Source organism: Polypterus senegalus, chromosome 8 (genome assembly GCF_016835505.1).
Source record: "Polypterus senegalus isolate Bchr_013 chromosome 8, ASM1683550v1, whole genome shotgun sequence".
In the NCBI taxonomy this organism is placed as follows: Eukaryota; Metazoa; Chordata; class Cladistia; order Polypteriformes; family Polypteridae; genus Polypterus; species Polypterus senegalus.
The window spans coordinates 72,423,101-72,438,983 of NC_053161.1; the positions used below are offsets into that span (position 1 = coordinate 72,423,101).

Genomic DNA, 15,883 nt, shown 5'->3' on the forward strand with positions numbered 1-15,883 from the left:
CTTTCAGTTTTCTTTTTCTTCTTTTTTTTTTTTTTTTATATAATTCTTGTGTTCAAATTGGGTTTTAGTGTTTACATTTGCAGAATGACATATATATGTGCATGACTTTGGTGCTGTCCTCAATCAGCCTGTCAACCTGGACATGTTATTTGGATAGGCACACTTCAATATTTGCAGTGCAAATATACTTAATTGCCAAAGTTCATTTGTTGAAAATACACTGAAGGCAGTTCTCTGTAACAGTCTGTAGATGTGTCTGTATTCAAATGCACATTCAGGCATTTTGTGAACCTCTGAACTGGTTGTGAACCTTGTTTGTGGAGCAACATCAACCTAGGAGTTAGTGCAACATGCTAAAATGAGATATGACATGTCTTGGAACTCTGAATCCTGAATAGCATGGAAATTTTTTTTTCTTTCTTCTGTCTATGTCTTTATAACAATAGAGTCCATAATGCTTTTATTTATTGAGTACTTAAAGAAAATGCTGCTTGAACGGTAGGATTTTAGTGGATAAAGAGTACTTTTGTATGGTTTTCTCAAATGTATTTTGAACTAGAAACGGGCTGTTTATCTGATTAATTATCATGGAAATATCTAAAACTTTGTTTTTAAATGACCAATGTCATTCAAAAATGCCACACAGGCCTTGTGCCTCAATGAGGTGTTTGTTCTGATGTGAATGTTTGACATTTGAGAATATAGTTAAGTAATTAGAGTATCACACTGTCTCTTAAAGCAGTGCTCTGCCACATGCTAGATTAGTTGCAATGTTGAGGCTTACCAAGTGCTTACTGTGTTACTGACCAATTTTATTAAAGGTTTTACAGTCAGCTGTTTTAAGTGAAGGTATTTATTTTATTTTTTTTTTGATAGGGAACTCATGTTTTTAGTCATTGGGTTATCAATAGGTTTAGCCCCATGTTGAGTTGCCAGTTATCCAATTATTAACCCTTCTCTTCTGAACTGATGTAACTTACTATATAGTATGTATGCTGTTGTTTTTTTTTCTTCTTTTTTTAATATTTTATTATTGTAAGTATTCTGAATAGATGTATGCATTTATGAATTTAGTGTACATATGACAAATGATCTTGAAGTAAATGCACTGGAAGACCCATTGTTCATTAGTGTAGTTTGTTCATCTTTCTGAGATGTGTAAAAAACCTCCCTTAGTGTTTTTTTTTTTTTTTCTTTTTCAGTTTTCTGTTGCAAAAGGGCAGGATTAATTTATTGCAAGTTTTTCTAATCACACATCGAGAATCCTGGGTTCAAATACTAGCTGGGGTGCTGCATGTGTGGCATTTGCATGTGTTTCTTGCATGGGTTTCCCTCACACATTCCAAGACATGTGAATTAGGTAATTATGCCAAGTTTAAGGACCCTGGCTTTAAGTGTGGGAGTGCCCTGCAGTGGATGTCTATTTTCCTGCCTTGTGCCTATTCCTTTTGGGAAAGGCTGCTGTTCCTCTTGATCCTGAATGGGATAAGTTGCTCCGATAACTGGATAGCTGTGGTGAAGGTTTATCTCAATTTTGTAAACCAGTCCTTCTTGGCTTGGTTGTTTGAATGAGTGATGGTCTTACTGGAGTACTCATGCTCAAAGCATTAAATATGCATGAAAAAAATATTTTGTGTAATTCAAATTTGGTAATGTCATCCTTGAACTATAATATAATTTTCCCACCTTGTCCTGAAAACACTGTAATTGCATATTTCATGGAGAATCCACTGCATCCACTGAACAGTGTCATCTCCAGGTAGAGGAGCAGCTTCAGCGACAGACTACTGTCACTGTTCTGCTCCACTGACAGACTGAGGAGATTGTTCCTCCCCCACACTATGCGACTCTTCAATTCCACCCGGGTGGGTAAACGTTAACATTATTCAAAGTTATCGTCTGTTTTTACCTCCATTTTTATTTTCTTTAATTTAATATTGTTTTTTGTATCAGTATGCTGCTACTGGATTTTGTGAATTTCCCCTTGGGATTAATAAAGTATCTATCTATCTATCTATCTAGACACTCAAGCAATAATTAATACACTGTAATGGTAATGCTGACAATATGTGCAGTAGATGTGAATACTTTCCGGATGCACTGTATATACATCGCGTCACTTTTTCCACATTTTGTTATGTTACAGCCTTATTCCAAAATGGATTAAATTTATTTTTTTCCTCAGAATTCTACACAACACCCCATAATGACAACGTGAAAAAAGTTTACTTGAGGTTTTTGCAAATTTATTAAAAATAAAAAACTGAGAAATCACATGTACATAAGTATTCACAGCCTTTGCTCAATACTTTGTCAATGCACCTTTGGCAGCAATTACAGCCTCAAGTCTTTTTGAATATGATGCCACAAGCTTGGCACATCTATCCTTGGCCAGTTTTGCCCATTCCTCTTTGCAGCACCTCTCAAGTTCCATCAGGCTGGATGGGAAGCGTCGGTGCACAGCCATTTTAAGATCTCTACAGAGATGTTCAATCGGATTAGAGTCTGGGCTCTGGTTGGGCCACTCAAGGACAGTCACAGAGTTGTACTGAAGCCACTCCTTTGATATCTTGGCTGTGTGCTTAGGGTCGCTGTCCTGCTGAAAGATAAACCGTCGCCCCAGTCTGACGTCAAGAGCGCTCTGGAGCAGGTTTTCATCCAAGGTGTCTCTGTACATTGCTGCAGTCATCTTTACCTTTATCCTGAATAGTCTCCCAGTTCCTGCCACTGAAAAACATCCCCACAGCATGATGCTGCCACCACCATGCTTCACTGTAGGGATGGTGTTGGCCTGGTGATGAGCGGTCTTGGTTTCCTCCAAACGTGACACCTGGCATTCACAACAAAGAGTTCAATGTTTGTCTCATCAGACCAGAGAATTTTGTTTCCCATGGTCTGAGAGTCCTTGAGGTGCCTTTTGGCAAACTCCAGGCGGGCTGCCATGTGCCTTTTAATAAGGAGTGGCTTCCGTCTGGCCACTCTACCATACAGGCCTGATTGGTGGATTGCTGCAGAGATGGTTGTCCTTCTGGAAGGTTCTCCTCTCTCCACAAAGGACCTCTGGAGCGGGTTTTTGGTCACCTCCCTGACTAAGGCCCTTCTCCCCCGATTGCTCAGTTTGGATGGCCGGCCAGCTCTCGGAAGAGTCCTGGTGGTTTCGAACTTCTTCCACTTACGGATGATGAAGGCCACTGTGCTCATTGGGACCTTCAAAGCAGCAGAAATTTTTCTGTAACTTTCCCCAGATTTGTGGTCTACAGACAATTCCCTTGACTTCATGCTTTGTTTGTGCTCTGACATGAACTGTCAACTGTGGGACCTTATATAGACAGGTGTGTGCCTTTCCAAATCATGTCCAATCAACTGAATTTACCACAGGTGGACTCCAATTAAGCTGCAGAAACATCTCAAGGATGATCAGGGGAAACAGGATGCACCTGAGCTCAATTTTGAGCTTCATGGCAAAAGCTGTGAATACTTATGTACATGTGCTTTCTCAATTTTTTTATTTTAATAAATTTGCAAAAATCTCAATTTTCTTTTCACTTTGTCATTATGGGGTGTTGTGTGTAGAATTCTGAGGAAAAAAATGAATTTAATCCATTTTGGAACAAGGCTGTAACATAACAAAATGTGGAAAAAGTGATGCGCTGTATGGCAACAGCTGATTAAACTTAAGGGTCCAAAAATGGCATGCTTTTACAGTAACTAGAGCATCCTACGAGAAATGAGAATTTCAGCAGTGATGTACTATAATTGCCTGGGAGTCTGGCAAAGCCAAATGCAGTATTAATTTGACATACATAGACATTTAATTGGTCTCAATTTCCCATAGAGAATGAAATAACATTGTATGACTCTTTTAGTTTATGTATGAATATGGAACAATTGTTTATTGCCATCCTTCATTTTTAGAATAACAAGGATACAAAGCAAATATTTAGCATCATGCTCCCTTACAGAAATGGTTATTTTTTCTGTAAATGAATAAAGGTTAAATGCATAAATAACAAAGTTTTAATGTGTAGTAAACATAGTCGGCTTATTCAGATAACAAGAGTATAGGGTGGTGTCAGCAAAGTGTCAGCTCTCCAGTATCGTTTTACAAAGTAAGCAGTGCAATGGAATTTTTCTTTTTTTTTTGTACAAACTAGCAGAGTTTTACAATTGTAAAATTTATCTGCCATTCCTTCATTTGAGGAGTGTAAATTTGTGGATGGAGTTATGGGTGAAAACCTGAAAAGATCGAATTAAATTCTGAGAAGAAATGTGATAAATTATTGTCCTCTCAGTACAAATTTGGTCTCCTGTCAGGACCTTCTAATGTTATAAATATTAAAGCAAACTTATTTAGTTGTACTTGGACAGTCATTAGCTGGCTTACTAACTGCTTTTCAAGCGGTGAATGAAGAAAACTGCATGTATGCATTGACCAGTTCAACTTGATGCATTCTTTTGCTATGATTATAGCATAACATTATAATAAACAAGAATGTATTAAAGCACATTACTCAGTTTTGTTTAATTACACCATTCGATGTCAATACATTGTAAGATATTTGTATTATGAGTGTAGGCAATAAGTTCTATAAGATAAGATGGGCAAAATCACTGACAACTTTCTGTGTACAGAGAAGTATTTTAAGATCGGTTGTAATTGTAACTGGAATTAAATGAAGTGATTTAAGGACTGATGGTCATACTAGTACAGTAGTTCTAGCTCTGGTCCCTGCTGCTGTGTTTTGAGTTAACAGAAGTCTGAGTGTGTGACTGATTTGAACAACCTGACCATAAAGCATGACAATGGTAGCATTTACGATCCTGCAGCTTAAGAAACTGCATTCTTTTTGCAGTAGTTCTAGACTGGAAAGTGTAGACCTGAACAACACCCCTTTCTGATGTGCAGTAGCACTTTCAATACTAGTGATTTGCATTGCTTCAGTAATAGGATAACACTAAACAATAGCAATACAGAAAAGTCACAAACATGCTGTTTGGTTCCTGGTGACATTGCAACCTCAAGGCTAATGAACTTAGCTCAGTCTCAGCCACACACATGTGTATGCATGTGTTTTGTGATGGACCGGTGTCTTATCCACAATGGTTCTTGCTTTTTTTCAAATGCTACTGGAATGGGATTTACTGGAATGGGATTTGCCAGTCTGTGACTCTGTGATGGAAAATTGTTTTTTTTGGTTTTTTTTATTGTATTTTTATATGATTTTATTAACCCTACCAATCACTTTATTTAATTAACTGGTGAGTCTGAAGTATCTGAACTTAAAGGGCTGAAGTATTAAAGCAAACCAAAGAGGATTTTTTAAATTAATGTATGCTTCTGTTTTTCTCTTATTACTAATTTTGTTTCAAATCGAAGTTTGTACAAAGGTACAGCCAGTAGTTCCTTTTAATGGCAGAGTTTATAATTTTCAAGTTTAATTTTTTTTCAGTTTCTGTAGCGTTTTTCCTTTTTTACCCTAGACCAGCAGCTGAAGTTTACAACATTTCATTGATATGACTATAAATGTTGATCTGTGGCACAAGGCCATACTATCATCCCTTGGGATGTACATTATTTGAGCTCCCAAGACCAATGAGTCCTTTCTTGTATTAAAAAAATAAAATTAGCTGTTCTGGTTTAATGTAGAACTATCACTGCATGCTTCAAAGCAGAAAGTTCAAAGAAAAAAACAGAATATAATGTTGCTGGATAGCACATGCCTCCTGGTTTTAATCTTGCCCAGCCAAAACAGTTTGAGTGTGGCTGCTTTAGTGTCCCACTGAGAAACCTAAAGTGGAAGCAGCATCTCCTAGTGTTTATATAAAGTTAATGCTGTTGAGCTGGCACAGAAAGAGAGCACAGATGTCAGCCTGGTCATGGTGTGACTACCATGAAAGCATACACACTACTAAGGACAGGCTAAGAAGTCAGTATTTTGCAGCAGTCTGGCAAATCGGAAACACTGAAAAATGCTTTTAAAGTTTTGCTTTGCCACAAGGCACCATGAGTATCAGGTTTATTTTTTTCTTTTCCTTATGAAAACCATGTGTTTCCTTGGTGAAGGGGGTAGGGTACATTGGCCAAATTTCTGGCAGGATAGATTCCTATGCAAGGAATTGCCTGATGCTGGCTGAGAGCCGAGTTTTCACTCCTACTTATCAGCCGTCCTCCTCCGTTGTGGCTGATGCCCAGTGGTGTGATCAAATATGAAGTCACAGCAGTGAAGATCTTTACTATCTCATTCTAGAAGTTGGCCTTTGAAATGGTCTGATTAGTCAGTGTGCATCAGGCGCTCTTAAGACTGTGCATTATGTGAAGAATGCCAGCATAGCACAGGCAGACCATCCCCAACCATTACAAAGTACAGATGCAAGCCAACTGTTTTAATAGTTGCAGATGTTAGGCTTTCTTAAGTGTCGATTATTAATTGAAATGCTTGGTCTCCTGCATTTTGACTTCACCTGGAATAGAATTCATTGAAATTATGTATTTGTTTATGATAATATACCTTTTATTTCATTACAAATCAATTCACATCTTTGATTAGATGTTCCACAGATTTGCCTTACTAACTGTTGATTATTTGCTTGCCAGATTGGCTCCAGTAGACCCCCGTGACCCTATGTTCGGTTATAGCGGGTTGGAGAATGACTGACAATATCTAAAGAACGCCTGGGACCATCATGCATTGGTCTAGGTGGCTCAAATGTTCTGACTTTATTTCACTTGTTCACTCTTGTATTCCAGATGTATTGTCACCCAACATATACTGTACATTTTCACCTGCTTATTTAGTAGTAAATAAGACAAAATTTACAGAAACAATATTCTATTGCAATTTTTTGATTTTTTTTTTTCAAAACATTTATTTTTAGTGTCCAGTAAATGTTTTTAAATTGTCTTATTTCTGAGATGGTGTGCTTGTCGGTTTCACAAATGGCAGATTTTAAATTTTGAATTAATTAATAAATTTTCTTATGGGGTGGTTTTAGAGATCCTGTTCTTTTGCTTTATTTTCCTCTTTTAGACAACCAGGACTCCTAATGAATGCCACGCTGTAAGCCATTTTCTTGCCTAAAGATTAATTGCTTACCTTGTGCACTTTTCTTCCTGGCAATGATGTAAACTCCTGACTTCTGTTTAAAACTGAAGCATAGCTTTAGTGAATTTTCTGTTTTAAATCTAAAACATTAATCAGTATAGGACCTTTTTGACTTGTTTAACATTTTTTACATGACTAATTAACAGCTTTGATTGTGACCTCTATATTTCATGTTTTTCTTTTACTTTGACTATCTTCTGATCATCCCTCTACTTTTGAATTGGGTCCCTTGCCACCATTGGGTTTTATCATTTATCACGTGTTGCAGACATCTAATCTAGGTGGTCACTAATGTGTGACATTCAACCCAAAATATTGTAGTAGTGTTTTTGGCATGGGAATTCTAGCATGACTACTTGGACTTTAGACATAGATACTGTCAGAAGGGTGCCATCCTGAGAAGTTGTGCAGATTGTGTGTGTGTGTATATATACAGTATGTGTGTGTCTGAGAAAGAAAGAGATGATCTAGCACTTATAAGACTTGTTCCTCTGCCTAATTCCATTGACCCGGGTAATCATCCATCTTTAGGATTCTAAAATGGATTGACTCGGAGTCTGGAAAAGTGAGCGCAAATTGTGTGACCATTGAGACACAGCCAGTGGCATGAATGTGGCAGGGGACATGGCAGATAAAAGATCGTTGGGGCTGCATGGAAGAAGCCGTGGAAAATAAGAGTGGCACCAGTATCACAGAAGGGTGACTATGAAAGGAGACTGCCTCCAGTAAACCTCAGACGAGGAGGATACACTCTGTCCTCTGTGCTTTAGTATACCCCCATACTTTACTAATACAAATATTAATTGATTTCAAGACAGTTGTATGTATCATTCTATAACAATGACAATGGTGGCCCTAGTGCTTTTCTCTCTTTATGAAAAATCTTTTTGTTTTGTCTCATCATATACAGTAGTGTTTACCACCACTCCATCCAGGACTGGTTCCTGTATTGTGCCCAATGCTGCTGTTGTCTGCTATAGTTTTATATAATCAAGAATTTGGTTAAGCAGCCTGGAAAATGGATAGCTACTCTCCTATAAGCTATGTTGCCTTCTCAGCTTTTGGACTGTCAAAAAGCATTCTTACTCTTCTAAATCCTTGGAATGGAGGTAAAGTTTCTCAGTGGTCGATAAAGATGTGCTTGTGATAGAATTATCCTTGTCATGTTGGTGAAAATGGTGGGGTCAGAAAAGAACAGTTAATTTTCTAAGTAACCTAAGCAAACGTTGCCTGGAATAAATATACTTGGATCCACACCTAAAGGAAGGTCCAGCGTTGATGGTCCTCTTGTTTTTGGGATGGAACTAGAATTCATATACAAATTTGGAAAAATATTGTCTAGATATAGTCAGACTTCTCCTCTGTACCCAGCATTTGTTCTAGAAACCTCCATGGAGTTTTATCATTCTCTTACTCAGGGAGTTACCCCACTCCCTAGCTTCGTGTTGATAGTAGGGGTTTGCAAAGTGTGACTTAATATTGAAGAAAGAAAACATCTGTTGTTGTTTGCGTGCTCAAAAAAAAAAAAAGATTTTGCATACTCCTTGGGACAGAAGTGAATAATGGACTTTGTAGTTGTGTCATTTGAGCTGAGGCTATATGTTATGGACACTTTGGTAAAAAGAAGTGCTGAGTTGTCAAGTGATCACCACTTGACAATACACTAGCTCAGACAGGTTGACTCTCTGCCAAATAGGCCTGGAACACCTAAAAATGCAGTGAAGTTGTTGTTGGGAGTGTCCTGGGGGTCTTCAGTCGAGCATGAGCTGATCATTCACTTTCAGAAATGCTTAACCTCATTCTTATGAGAATCATAATCATAGATTAAAAATGTAGTGGTAATCATAGATGTAATTGCGGGTAAAATGTGATGGTAATCATAGATTAAATATGGCCTTGACCTCTATATAGTTGAGAGAACTGCAAGGAATTATGGCTTTAGCTTTTTTGAGGCTATTGTGGTGGTAACCCCTATGAGACATTGGTGGACTGTGGCAATAAATAAAGCTGGAAGGAGACTTTTTAGTGCAGTGCTAACATGAGAGTTTGTCTGAAGAACAGCTGTGCTCGGGTACTGTGGCTGGAACTCAATCCAACATATCCAGGAGGACAAATGCAGTCTTGGCTAAGAAACGGTGAACCAACTCTTTAGCTTTGCATATTATTATTAATGGTCATGGACATTTTCCAATCCTAACTTAGTGCACTTTGTGGACTTGGATAAGAATGATGACTGTGTGCCTTATGGTTTCTTGAGGAAGGTGCTAGAAGAGAATCAGGTTCTGGGACAGTAGATGTGTGCCTTTCAGTCTCTATATTTGCAGAACAAAATCTGTGTTTCCTTTCTTGGCATTAAATCAAGCTTTTTCAGTGTAGGGTGGGATTATGTCAAGGGTGTGTTTTGTTTCCTCTCCTGTTCATGATTTTTATGGACAGGGCATCAAGGCAAGGCTGAAATTTGGAGAATTTCCACTTTAATAGCGTAGGGTTGCATCTTTTCTGATTGCAGATTAAGCTTTCCCCCTGGCCTTGTGGTTTCTGGTGTGCACCGAAAGGTGATTCAGTCAGCATGACAGTTAGAACCTCCAAATCCAAGTTTATAGACTTCTTCTGTGAAAAAAGTGGCTAGCTCCTTTGAGTAACATATGAACTGCTGCCCCAAATGATGGAATTCAAGTGCCTTGGAGTCTTGTTCTCATGTAAGAGTACAGGTGATTTTGAGATTGGTAAATTAATCAGTACATCAGCAGCAGTTGCAGATGTTGTACCATATCATGGTAATGAAGTGGGAAAGCTTTTCATTTATTTTTCAGCCTATGTTCCCTTCTTCAAGTGACCAGGAAGGAGCCCTGATTAATGATCAAATGAAACGGACTGTGGGTACATGTGGCCAAAATTAGGTTTCTGTGCAGGGATGTTGTGCACACTGTATGTGAAAGAGGGAGGAGCAAAGCATTACTTAATGGCCACTGTTTAGAAATTCTGCTCCTTTAGACTGAGAGAAGCCATGTGAGCTGATTTGGTCATGTAGTGAGGGCACCATCTTAACAGCTCTAGCAGGGTACTTTATAAGGCATGGCCCACTAGGAGGAGACACTGGGGAAGCCACAGGGTATGCTGGAGAGATTATATTTCTTAGCACACCCAAGAGCATTAGGGGATTCCTGAGGAGAAGCTAAGGACTATTGTTGAGGATAGGGTGGCTTGCCTTGCCCAGCTGGCAGTGTTGCCACTGTAACCCTTGCCTGGAAAAGCAGATCAAAAGAGACTGAGGCACTCTTTGCAGCAAGGAAGAGGCAAACAAAATAAGGATTTTTTTTTATGTTTGTGGAATTCATGTGTCCCTATGTCTAAGTAAGCTTTCCTCTACGCAGTGTGGTGGGCATCCATATACAACACTTAATTGCTGAATATGACATTTCAGAAAAAAACAACCTCAAGTACACAATAACTGGACACTGAACTCTCTTGTAACTCTTACAGAGCTGATCAGGGAGGTGATGAGTTTCTTAGCTATGGGCTAAACACATAAACACATTCCAGGTTGGAAAAATATTTAATTACAAATTGTGTAGCCTAAATAATTTCTTTGAAAAATGTTAAATCCTTTTAAAGATTTTTTTTAATCCTGGCTTCTTTTTTTTTTTGTTTTGTTTGATAGTTTTACTTGTGTACAATGTGCAATGTAGACGAGAATAAGTATGTCAAGAAAAGGGAGGAGAAAAGATAAGAGAAAGAGAAACTTGAGTTCCCAACAAGAGAAACTGATCAAGAAATATGTATATAATAGAAAATGTTGGGACTGCATGGCCTAATTAGTTTGTGTAGATGACCACGATATTTCTCATCTGCTTCTCTAAGTGTGATATAGAAAACCACCACGTAAGATGGATCTTTGTGCACAGAGCATAGTTGATTGTGAAGAGAAATATTTGACTTTTTTCCCCGTTTGGCATGTCTAAGATAATTTTACCTTTATTTGATTTTCAAATATCATATTGCTTTTACAGTATATTATTTACCTTGAAAGAATGACATATTTTTGTTTCCTCATGACAGTAACCTGTTTTCCCTCCCAACATGTACAAAACTCATAACATTTGTAAAGGTGTGTTACTAGTTACACTGACGCCCTTCATTTCTTCCTTATTGTAAAGAGTGTTGTTAGAGAACGTACAGTAGCCTGGAGTTGGCTCAGCCAGTTTTTCCTGCTGCTATTGTAAACACACTGACAGCTGTCTTACTCTTAATACAGCCTCTAAGAAACAACATGCATGAGATCAGAGTAGTTGGGATGTGTAGCTTGTGGCTTCGTGCTGAATTGGCCCGTGTGTTTATTTAATGGACAATGTTTATACAGCACTGGACCCCTGAGGATTAACTGCCTTATCGTAAAGCCCATAATTAGCACTTCAGAAAAAGACGTGCAGAGCAAAAGAGCCTCTCATTATGAGGAATATCCTTGTGGGCTCCAGTGATTTTTGAAGACAAACTTAACAATCTTTAATCTATCCAGTGCTTCTAGCTCATTCTGAGATGAGAGAGAGCCAAAAAAAAAGGAAAAAAATTCAAATACCAGTCTTGCTATGCTTAAGTGCCTCATTAGTTACAGGGTGAGTTGAATATTTCCAGTGTGCAGCAACATAGTCTAGAAAGAGGTTGGGTAGAAGCATTGAGAATACAAAGGTGGAAACTGTCCACCAGTTTTGATTTATTACATTGTCTTTTACAGAAAATACCAAAAAGGTGTTTTACAACACATACAGGACCTCAGTGCACAGCAATACAACAAGTGGAGGTTATGTACATTAAAAAAACTGATGAAACGCATCCCGCAGATGTTAGGTTACATTTATCAATGACTTTAAACTGGCTGAGGTGGAGAGTGAATCAGGGTGGGTCCTAAATAGTTGGGTTAGGATGCTGTTTAGACCTTGACCTTGAATCAGAGTTAAATTGGCTGGAAAACTGATGGATAACAGTTGAAAGAAGGGGAACTGAAAAACTTCTGAGGCACACAAAAGATGATTTGTAAATGTTTTCTTCTTTTAAAATGTTGTGGCTTAATTGTTGAGTGCATAACAGTTGCAAGTTGAAAAAGAAATAGTGAAATCATCTAGCCTTATTTCCTATGGTGTGTTTATGTGGTGTAAAGAATCCTAAGGACCTTTAAGTATAGAACACTGATACATGCTTAATTTTCTGCTGAGGGTCATGGTGTGAATATTATGGAAGGAAGTGTAGCACTTTCAGCCTTTGAGTTTAAGATCCAGTCATGAGCCGTACTACCTGCCCAAAAAGTGGAAACGGAGTAGACTGTTCTAAAGATGGCTTTCTAGGAGAAGTGGTATTTCATATTGCTGTATGAAGTGTAAGGAATGATTAGGAAAAGCAATCTGTTTTAAACTATTCATGTACATTTTTCATGGCACTTCATACAAGTATTTTCAAAGTGCCATTGCTGCTGTTGGCATCACAATACTTTGCCAATCTGTTAACTAATCACAGACTGGCAGACAGAAATGTCCTACTTATAATCTGCATACAGGCAAGGTCTGTGAACATTTTTGTTTCTAAAAATAAGTCATTCTCTGAATTTAATAATGGGCTAACCAGTAAATTTTATTCTTTCATGAAAAAAATGCATTGGATAGTTAAATGTTTAGTTACCAAGTAGTATGGTAGACAGTAGGACCTTAAGGAATTTCAAAACGTGATGTTATTTTAGAAGATTTAAGTGGATAGGACTGGCAAGTTTTGTTAGGCTGAATGGCTTGTTCTCTTCTAGATTATTATAATATGAAAAGATAAGACACTAAAAAAGACCAACTTTGCCAGCAACACAGGTTGAGCAACCCTATCTGTAATGCTCCAAAATCTGAAACTTTTTGAACTCCTGCATGATGCCACAATTGGAAAATTCCACACCTGACCTCACTTGCCAATGTGGGGCTCAACCTTTGATGCTCTGTTAGAACAAGGGGATGATAAAACATCATCACCACAAAACCTACAGTACATGCATTACTCACTGTGTTTTTTGCATTAAAAGGTTTTGTAACCTTTTGGAAAAGCTGAATTGGTGTGTGTGTGCGTGTGTGTGTGTGTGTTCATCCTGCAATAGACTGCCACCAGTTCTTGGTTTGCTCCTGCCTTGATAGCTGGGATAGGCTCCAGCAACCACTGCGACCCTGGTCTGAATTAAGCTGGTTAGAAAATGACATGACAAGAAACCTGTTCAGTCCGTTTCAGAGCCAGGAACAGCTGTGTACAGGGCAGGACCCATCACTAGACGGTGGGCCAGTGCATCTCACACAGGGTCATTTTAGAGTTGCTAAATAACTACCTTACCACACGTATTTATAAAATGTACTATATAATAAAACACTAAGGTTTGTGCATTCAGCAATCTGATTGGTCAGTTTGGCATTGGTGACATGATGAAACAGGAAGTGCGAGTGTGAGACATACAAGGAGGAGTACAATTGTTTAAGGTTGCCTTCAAGGATGGCAAAAGTAAAACTGGACAGGAGGGCAGAATGGTGTCTCGAAAATAATAAGAATCTGCGAAGCAGGCTTTGTCGGAACACGTGAGACAGGGAGCACCACTGAATAAAGGTTCACATGCAAATACAGAAGAGAGGCACTGAGAGTACATGTGGGGCAAAAGATAGCAATTTTTTTTTTTTTTTCCCTATTATGTGTCTTCTACACATACCGTGGCTATTATTATATACAGTACCTTACTAAGGACTTAAAGTGCTTTTTGGGTGTTTGTATGTTGTAGATCAAGGATTGTGACATTGGGAGCTGATGGCTATGTCTTTCTAGTTATAATTTATTTTTTTCAGATAATGCATACTTATTTTTCAGCAGTGAGATTTGAAAGTGTAATAAATCATGGACTATTTTTATTAACATTTCTTTATATTCATTCACATTTGTAAGAACAAACAGTGGCTTTAAAAACAAAGAAAAGCATTAAATTACAGATACACTAAAAACGAATGGAAGAGAGAATACTAAAAACTCCAGTTTGCCATCAGTTTGGGAGAAGTAAACATTCAGGGGTCTAAGATAAAGGTCTGAGATCATATGTGCTTTGCTTTAAAATTCACCACACACATTTCAGTTTATTTAAATTAAACCAAATATCTTGGATTTCTTGCTACATTTGTGTGCGTCTCACATGAAACTATAACGTTGCTGGTTCAGTTCCTACCTGCACCTTTCTGTATGACCCTGAGCAAGTCGCTTAACCTGCCTGTGCTCCATCTATACAAAATTCCTGCAGTTATAATGCACTCTAAACTTGCACTTCACTTTGGATAAAGGTCATTGCAGTATGAAAATGAAGAATATGACTCTTAATTGTTGCCGAGTGCTGCAGTAAAGGAGAATCCAGTCTCTATGAATGATTCTTTTTTAAAGAAGGAATCAATTTTATAAGATGTCTTAGTAAGATATATTGGTATTCCATTATGTATCCCGTGCCACAGTGTTTGGTGTCAATTGCATATCTTCCCATGTGTTGTAAGGATTGCTTGTTTGGTTAATTAGCACCACGTGCTGAGTGGGCTCTTCAATGCAGTGCCATCCTGTCCAGACTGATTTCTGCTCTGTGTCCATTGCCAAAAGGATAGGCTACAGCCCAGCTCAGTGGGTTTATTAATGTTACAGGATGTTGTGGAACTTTATGCCCTCTGAATCCAGCTCAGGGTTAGATAATATTATAAAACCCTGAGACCGATAAGCAGAAGAGAGAGATGAGGATATTGTATTATAAATTTTTGTAATTAATAATAAGCCTCCAAAAGGTTACAGATAGTAAATGTATGAACAGAGTGATCTGCTTTCTTGGTTGGTAACTGTAAGTAGTAGTAGATACAAATGTATAACTAGTGCCTTAAAAAATACACATTACAGTGCCAAATTAAGGAATATGGGGGTATACACTCGAACCCCATTAGCACATGTATATACACTACAATGCAAACAAAAGAAGTGTTTTTTTACTGACCATTAGCATGATTCCATTACAGCATCTATGAAAGGCCTACCATTCTTAATGCTCATCTTTTTTGCTCTCATTCTTAGTTATGGAGAGTGCTATCACACTGTGGCAATTCCTGCTTCAGTTACTGTTGGACCAGAAGCATGAAAACTTGATCTGCTGGACATCCAATGATGGGGAGTTCAAGCTGCTGAAGGCGGAGGAGGTAGCCAAGCTCTGGGGGCTTCGGAAAAACAAAACTAACATGAACTATGATAAGCTGAGCAGAGCTCTCAGATACTACTATGATAAGGTGAGGCTGCCTGTTTTAACAATTTGCAAAGGGACTTCTTGATGATATCAAAGTAGCAGTAGTTTAACCTTCATGACATGTTGTCAAAGTGTCACATTCAGAATCTGTCATAACCATAACAACACTTGTGTGATTTTAAAATGATGGTATGACTTGGCATGCAACACACTCGGCGTAGATTGAACTGTCGAAAGCAACATCTCATGATTTTCAGTTGAGTTTCCCTGTTTGGAAGATGAGACCCCATGAAAATACTGCAGCACTCCTCAGAATCTTTTTGTAGAAAGTATGGGGGGCAATCACCATACTCTCATCTCAGTCTGATGTTCTTCCACACGTTGACATCTTTAAAGGTTAACGAAAGACCCAACGAGAACTGGTTACCTTTCAGTATATAGAAAAGCATCTATAATTGGTCATCTACAAGTAAAACGACAAAAGTGAGAGAGAGGTAAGAATATTTTAAAAGAACAG

At 38.2% G+C, this 15,883-nt stretch overlaps 1 protein-coding gene across 2 annotated transcripts in view; it reads left to right on the forward strand.

Annotated features, from left to right (window-relative positions):
* The window catches only part of elk3 (ETS transcription factor ELK3), a 53,063-nt gene that overhangs the window by 15,544 nt on the left and 21,636 nt on the right, over window positions 1-15,883 (forward strand). For both annotated transcript variants that reach the window (XM_039761266.1, XM_039761265.1), the window contains exon 2: window positions 15,201-15,409. In XM_039761266.1, coding sequence (XP_039617200.1) covers window positions 15,203-15,409 — 207 coding nt within the window. In that variant the 5' untranslated portion in view covers window positions 15,201-15,202. The remainder of the gene's footprint in view (window positions 1-15,200; window positions 15,410-15,883) is intronic.